The 7,577-nt window shown below is 37.8% G+C and overlaps 1 protein-coding gene across 1 annotated transcript; it reads left to right on the top strand.

The window, feature by feature from the left end:
- Positions 1-1,174: 1,174 nt before the first annotated feature.
- On the top strand, positions 1,175-2,119 carry LOC100954228 (olfactory receptor 10A3-like). Its single transcript, XM_012809913.1, has one exon. The coding sequence runs from the start codon at positions 1,175-1,177 to the stop codon at positions 2,117-2,119; it is 945 nt and encodes a 314-aa protein (XP_012665367.1).
- Positions 2,120-7,577: the final 5,458 nt, after the last annotated feature.

Here is a 7,577-nt window from a genome sequence, read left to right as displayed (position 1 = left end):
TTCATTTATATAATGTATCTTGATTTAGCAATTCTTAAGGAGTAGGGACAGTTATAAGCATTGTATATATAATGAAGAAGAAAGTTTAGTCTTTCCCCACTTGTAGTTCATATTTAAGTGAGATATTGTACACATTTAGTGAGATAATGTATACGTACAAATGCATATACATTTAAGTAAAACTACATATTTAATTTCAGTTGGGGATAATAGAAAAAGATATAGAGGATGTGAGTATAGGACATACAGAGTGCTGGTAAAGAAGCTATTTTATGCAGTATGGCTAGTCCTCCAGTGATGTTTGGGTGGACATGTCTGCCTGAGTATACAAAGCCTAGAAAATGGTCAAGTAGTGTTAATTGAACAATAAATTATACTATTGAATACATAAGTGAACTTTATGAAGAGAAAAGGGAGGCCCAGGAATAGAAGAAACAGAGAGTGTGGAAACTTAAATTTCAAGGTATTTTTTGTATGTTATCTAGAACACTAGGATGAGGAATAGAGAATTGCCATTAAAAATTTTTGATCTGTGCCAGTCCAATATGATTGGCTAGATCCAGGTGGACAGAAATAAGCAAGCTTGAAGCCCATTCACATAAACCACAGATCACATAGGATAGGTTCATCTAAACCACAATCTCCTGATGAGTTTCTACAGTGTCATCACATGTTATAGACAGGAACTGAACATAATGAATATTTGCTGGGACTTTGAATTTTGCAGTTATCATCAAAATTATTGAAATATATTTTGCAATCTACTTTTTAACACCTTTTTTGTCATCTTAAGTTTTATATTTGTTTAAAATTGATAAAAGTTGATGTGATGTATAATAGCATTATAAGACTGGAACTTAAGTTATAAAATACTTTATTTGCTTTAAGAATATGTTTAAGTTTCAAATTACATAGTGTACAAGTTAGTAAAACTTTTTATTATTTAGTGCTTATTAAATAAGTACTGAGTCTAAAGTCTTTACTTTTCTCATTCTATGTTAAAGATTGATTATTCCAAGAAATTGACCATTCTCCAAAATTCCCAAATGAATTTCTGACAGGATGAGGTCTACTTCTGGCTTCTGTCAAGAATTTCTAGAGATTGGACTATGACTCTGTTATAGACTTTGCATAATGTGTTCTTAAAATGAATGCAGGGCTCCACTAACTGAAAATGAAAAGGCAAAATCAAAGCTCTGTTTTTGAATTCATTCTCCTGGGCTTTTCTACATTTCCTGAACTCCAGGAGCAACTCTTTGGTGTTTTCTTGGTTATTTACCTGGTGACCCTGATGGGAAATGCCATCATTATAGTCGTCATCTCCCTGGACAAGAGCCTCCATGTTCCCATGTACCTGTTCCTCCTGAACTTATCTGTGGTGGAAGTGAGTTTCAGTGCAGTCACCATGCCTGAAATGCTGGTGGTCCTCTCCATGGAAAAAACTGTGATGTCTTTTGCCAGCTGTTTTGCTCAGATGTATTTCATTCTTCTTTTTGGTGTTACTGAATGTTTTCTCCTGGGAGCAATGGCTTATGACAGATTTGCTGCAATTTGTCATCCTCTGAACTACCCAGTGATTATGAACAAAAGAGTTTTTATGACATTAGTGACATTCTCATGGGTCTCAGGAATCATAGGAGCTACTGTGGAGGCCACATGGGTATTTAGTTTTCCTTTCTGTGGCCCCAAGGAAATTAATCATCTCTCCTGTGAAACTCCAGCAGTGTTAGATTTTGCATGTGCAAACACATTTTTGTTTGAAATATATGCTTTCACAAGCACCATTTTGATTGTTGTGATTCCTTTCTTGTTGATACTCTTGTCTTACATTCGAATACTTTTTGCCATCCTGAAGATGCCATCAACCACTGGGAGGCAAAAGGCCTTTTCCACCTGTGCCTCTCATCTCACATCTGTGACCCTATTCTTTGGCACAGCCAATGTGAATTATCTGCAACCCAAATCTGGCTACTCACCAGAAACCAAGAAAGTGATGTCATTGGCCTATTCACTGCTTACACCGCTGCTGAATCCACTTATCTACAGTTTGTGCAATAGTGAGATGAAAAGAGCATTGATGAAATTATTGCAAAGAAAAGTGTTTTTACATGTAGTATAACTGTGGGTCAGGAGGTATGTGATATTTGGGTAATACACTACATTAAATTTATGTAATAATAAAAAGTTATTTTCTTTATGATGTAAACATATTTAATTTTTTGAGTTCTCCAAATTAGAAAGTATTTCAGGGATTCCTCCATTTTGGTAAAATACTGCTATGTTTAAAATAGATTCTTACGTTTTCATAACATATCATGCAACAGTGTATTCATCCACTGTTATGAACTTCCACTTCTTTATGTGATTAATGTCATTAAGACGATGTTTCAGTATTACCTTTGTTACATATGTTCATGTGCACTAATGTCTTTATACATATGTGATATATTCATTAATGTGAGACTGATGAGACAGAGTATACCTGCTTAAAATGTTTAATAGCTATTGCAAACTTCCTTTTCAAAATGGTTTTAGCTGCTTTGGACTAAGTGGAAGGCAATTGTACTTTGCTAACAAGGTACATCTTCATGAGACTAACAAATAGAGTGATGACATTTTTACCTCTGGAGTGAAAATCTGTTCTATAAATAAGTAAAAATTGTGCATCTGTTTTGAGTATCTACTAGTTCTACTTCATGGACTCATACAGAGCATAATACAAAAGGTAATTTTTCTGGGAATTTTCCCAAATATTCATCCAATGTTGGTGACCAGAAGACCACCTGGAAATGTTCCCAAAATCTCACTTCATAGTATATTTTCAGCTATAGACCACCTTAGTGGAAATTGGTTAAATTTCCATTTGTAGGCCAAAGCACCCCAGACTCTTAGAGTAGGAAGAACAAATGATGCATCTTGTTTTGTATTGTGAAAAACAAATGTAATTAGATCCTCATGTCTATTTTCTATGTCCTTGAACCAGGTCACTAACTCAGTGACCTTTTCCAGAATGAATAGCTTTACCTGTCACAACACTTGAATATTTCATGCTTGTGTAATAGAATGGTGAGAGGATAAAGGATGAAGCTAAAGTAGAGGAGATTTATGTGGAAGATAATTGGGGGTCCCTCTGCCAATCAATATGATCATGAGGTGTTTACTAATTCTAAGTTCCAGACATCATAAGGTGACTTGGAGACATGAAAGGAGCTACTGTTCAATCTTTCCCCAAGAGGACCCTGGATCAGTCCGCAATAGGTAACTTAACCCTGAAATAAAAGACGTCTTTGACATTCTTTGTGATTCTTCATTTGTAGTTGCCTGGTTAATAATGTCAAGTACTCCCTATAAATCCCATCTGTCTCTTTTCCCAAGAGGCTTATCAGCTTGAGATTTCTTCATACATTTAAATGTGTGATATGTTCTTTGTTTGATCACCACATTTAATAATAAGCTCTATAAGAATAGTGACCATATCAATTTGGTCACCACTATATACCACCTGCCTAAGAGAGTGCCTGGGACCAAATAAGTGCTTAACAAATAACTTTTTGAATCAACAAAAAGAGAATGGTCTGAGGCAAAATGTTAGCCTCACACTTTCAGGCAGACTTAGGGTATGGGACAATCAGGGAATTCAAGCAAAAAGAGCATGTCATAGAGCAGTGTTCAGGATGGGGCTTTAAGAGATATGAAAGGTAGTGAGTGGGTGGAGGAGGTTGTTCCTTCACCACTTTTTGTGTCTAATACAACTTGTCTTAGTATTTCTATTGTTGCATTCAGCCCTCAGAAGACATGGCCAGTTTCAGGAAAGTGGTTTTACTAGTTACAGCTGGTCCACAGAGAATTTAGCTGGCTATGGAATTCTACAGTGATAGTAATTTTTTATTACTACTTTGAATTTATTTCATTTTCTTCAGTGTCTATGAGTGTGGTTGAGAAGCTTTCAGTTTATTTTGTTCTTATAGACAAGGTCTGAACTCAATCACCCTGCACCTTTGGGACCTGGTGATGTGAGCTATTCTCACTGGGCTAGGTGATACTCAAAGTGGTTTTGATTTGAGATTCACTGATGATTAGGGTTGTTGAGCATTTTTCAAGCAGAGGCTTGGTAGGCATGGACTGTGACCTAAGAGCAAGGGTGTGGTCTCCTGATTCCACCAGAACCCTTGAGCAGTGGCTTACTGTGTGTGAATCAAGCCCTGAGGGCTAGGGAGTACTCCACTGCCTCCAGCAGGGCTGGTGAGCAGAGGCGTATGAGGTGAGGACTGAGACCTAGGGGCGGACAGTGGTGCCCTGACTCTAACAGAGCCTTCAAACAGAGGCTTGCCAGGCAGTGCCCTGAGACTGGAAGCTGGAGTGTGGTCCCTTGACTCCAACTGGTCTGGCAAGCAGAGGCTACCTGTGTGTGGACTGAGAACAGAGGGCAGGCCCAGTGCCCGGATTCTAACAGAGCCTGCAAACAGAAGCTTACCAAGCAGTGGCCAAAGATTGGCAAGAGGGGGAGTGGTCACCTGACTCCAACTAGTTTGGCAGGCACTACTCTAGATCCTACTCCAGAGACGAGCTGTGTGGACTGACACTACTGGGCAAGGGCTTTGCCCCTGGCTTCAGCTGGGCCTGTGAGCAGAAAAGCAGACAACAGTGTGGACTGAGTCTGGCAGGTGGGAGTGTGGATCCCTGGCTCTAATTGTTCTTTGAATCCCTTTGCTTTGAATTGTCCTTGAATCCCTCTCTATTGGGCAGTTTGCACTACCAGAGATATTTTGATTGGAACCTGTTTCTTGAGCTGTCCACTCTGGGGCATTCTGAGGTTGATCTTTGAAGTTCTGTAGTGGAAAAGAACTGAAGTATGGGGGCTGGGTGCTGCAGCTGTTTGTATCTCTTCACAGTTGAGATTTAAATCTAATAGGGTGGTTTCTTAGGATAGGGTAGAGGTTGGCTGATATCAAAAAAAGCTAGCCTGCACTATCTCACCAAGTAGGTCCTAATAGTCTCTGGTAAAACTCTGAAAGGGTTCTTTGTAAGGTTGTAGGAGCTAAGCCACAATTACAAAGCCTAGAGCTTTGGTAAGGGGCTATCTATACTACCTGGGAACTTCAATTCAATCTCACCCTACCAATTCTATAACCAAACAGTAGAAAGTAAGCATGGTGTGGACACAACAGAACTCTGGCAACATGAATAACCAGAGTAGATCAACCCCTCCAAAAAATAACAAAGGAGATACAACTGAAGATGCCATGCATAACAAATGGCAGCAGTGTCAGAAACTGAATTCAGAATATGGATTGCAAATAAGAAAAATAGAATAGAGGAAAAGATGGAAATTGAATTCCAAAGAGTAGTTCTAAACTTTCCTCAAGAAATTAATGAATTCAAAGCCAAGTAACCAAAGATATGGACATAATGAGTAAAGAGATAGCAGAGCTCAAGGAAATGAAAAATTTAATTGAAGAGCTCCAAAATACAGTAGAATCCCTCACTAACAGAGTTGCCAGGGCAGAAGAAAGTATCTCTGAAACTGAGGACAAAGCTTTTAAACATTCCCAAATGCTCAAAGAGGTAGACAAATGGAGAGCAAAAACTGATCATTCCCTGAGAGAGTTGTGGGATCACTCCAGAAGATCAAACATTCATCTTATAGGAATTCCCGAAGGAGAAGAGGATGATCCTAAAGGTACAGATGCTCTACTCCAAAATATTTTGGAGGAGAATTTCCCAAACATTGCAAGAGTTTCAGAACTTCAGATAGCAGACAGTTTCAGAACCCTAGCAAGACTCAATCCAAATAAAGCATCTCCTAGACACATTGTGATTAAATTTCCCAGTTAAGATGAAAGAGAAAATTTTACAAGCAGCCAGATGTAAGAAAAGCATCACCTACAAAGGGAGAAATATCAGAATAACTGCAGATCTCCCAGCTGAAACGTTTCAAGGCAGAAGAAGATGATCATCAACCTTCAATCTCTTAAAACAAAATAACTTCAAGCCCAGGATCTTCTATCCAGCTAAACTGAGTTTCATTTGCAATGGAGAAATCAAATAGTTTAATGATATAGACATGTTGAAGAATTTTGCCATAACTACACCAGCTCTCCTGGATATTCTCAGACCCATCCTCCACAACAACCAGTGCAGTGTTCTACCTCCAAAAGAAACTCACCCAGTATTTTCTTGAACAAAACCCAACTTCCACAGTGGTTAAAGGATTAAAAATGTCCACTGGACATTGGAAAATCATGACACCCAAAACACAACCAGGGTTATTGATCCTCTCAATTAATGTGAATGGTTTAAATTGTTCTCTAAAGAGGCACAGGCTGGCTGACTGGATACATAAACTCAGACCTGATATCTGCTGTATACAAGAACCTTACCTTACCGGACAAAAATAGACTCAGGGTGAAGGAATGGACTTGTGTAATAAATGCAAATGGAAACCAGAAAAAAGCAGGGGTTGCAATTTTAGTAGCAGATACAATTGGCTTTAAACCAAGAAAGATAAGGAAATTCACCACATATTTGTCAAGGGAAACACCCAACATGAAGAGATTTCAATAATGAACATTTATGCACCCTACCAGAATGCTCCTCAATTCATAAAACATACCCTAATAGATATGAACAACTTGATATCTTCCTGCACTATAATAGTTGGAGATTTAACACCCCTTTGACAGTTTTGGATAGATCCTTCAAGAAAAACTATACAAAGAAATATTAGACTTAAACCTGACCCTAGGGCAAATGAACTTTACAGACTTCTACAGAACATTTCACCCTAACAAAACTGAATATACATTCTTCTCATCAGCCCATGGGTCATCCTCCAAAATAGATTATATCCTAGGACACTCTAACCTCAGCAAATTTAAAAGTATAGAAATTATTCCTTGTATCTTCTTGGACCAACATGCAATAAAAGATGAACTCAACAGCAATGGGAATCTCCATACTCAAACAATCATGGAAGCTAAATAATCTTAGGCTGACTGATAGCTAGGTCAAAGACAAGATTAAGAAGGAAATTACCAAATGTTTGTAACTAAATGATAACGAGGATACAAATTATCAAAACCTGTGGGATACTGCAAAGCCAGTCAAAGAGGGAAATTTATAGCATTGTAAATTTAGAAATCAATTTTGGCTATAGAAAGAAAGGAAGCCAAAAACTTAATGGATCATCTCAGGCACCTAGAAAAGGAAGAACATTCCAACTCCAAACCCAGGAGAAGAAAAGAAATAACCACAATTAGGGCAGAATTAAATGAAACTGAAAACAAATGGATCATTCAGAAGATCGATGAAACAAAAAGTTGGTTTTTTGAAAAAATTAACAAAGTTGATAAACCCTTGGCAAACCAAACCAGAAATAGAAATGTAAAATCTCTAATATTGTCTATCAGAAGTGATAAAAGAGAAATAACAACAGACACTTCAGAAATTCAAAAAATCCTCAATGATTACTACAAAAATCTCTATTCTCAGAAATATGAAAATCTGAAGGAAATGGACCAATACCTGGAAGCACACCACATTCCTAGATTCAACAATAAGGAACTAGAAATCTTGAC

This window comes from Otolemur garnettii, unplaced genomic scaffold, assembly GCF_000181295.1.
Source record: "Otolemur garnettii isolate 467f Iridium unplaced genomic scaffold, OtoGar3 scaffold00001, whole genome shotgun sequence".
Classification (NCBI taxonomy): Eukaryota; Metazoa; Chordata; class Mammalia; order Primates; family Galagidae; genus Otolemur; species Otolemur garnettii.
The sequence above is the reverse complement of the archived record's forward strand: the minus strand, read 5'-3'. Positions and strand labels throughout refer to the sequence as shown.

What these genes read in the sequence shown, in the direction of transcription:
- LOC100954228 (XM_012809913.1), top strand. Translation starts at nt 1,175, where the DNA reads ATGAAAAGGCAAAATCAAAGCTCTGTTTTTGAATTCATTCTCCTGGGC.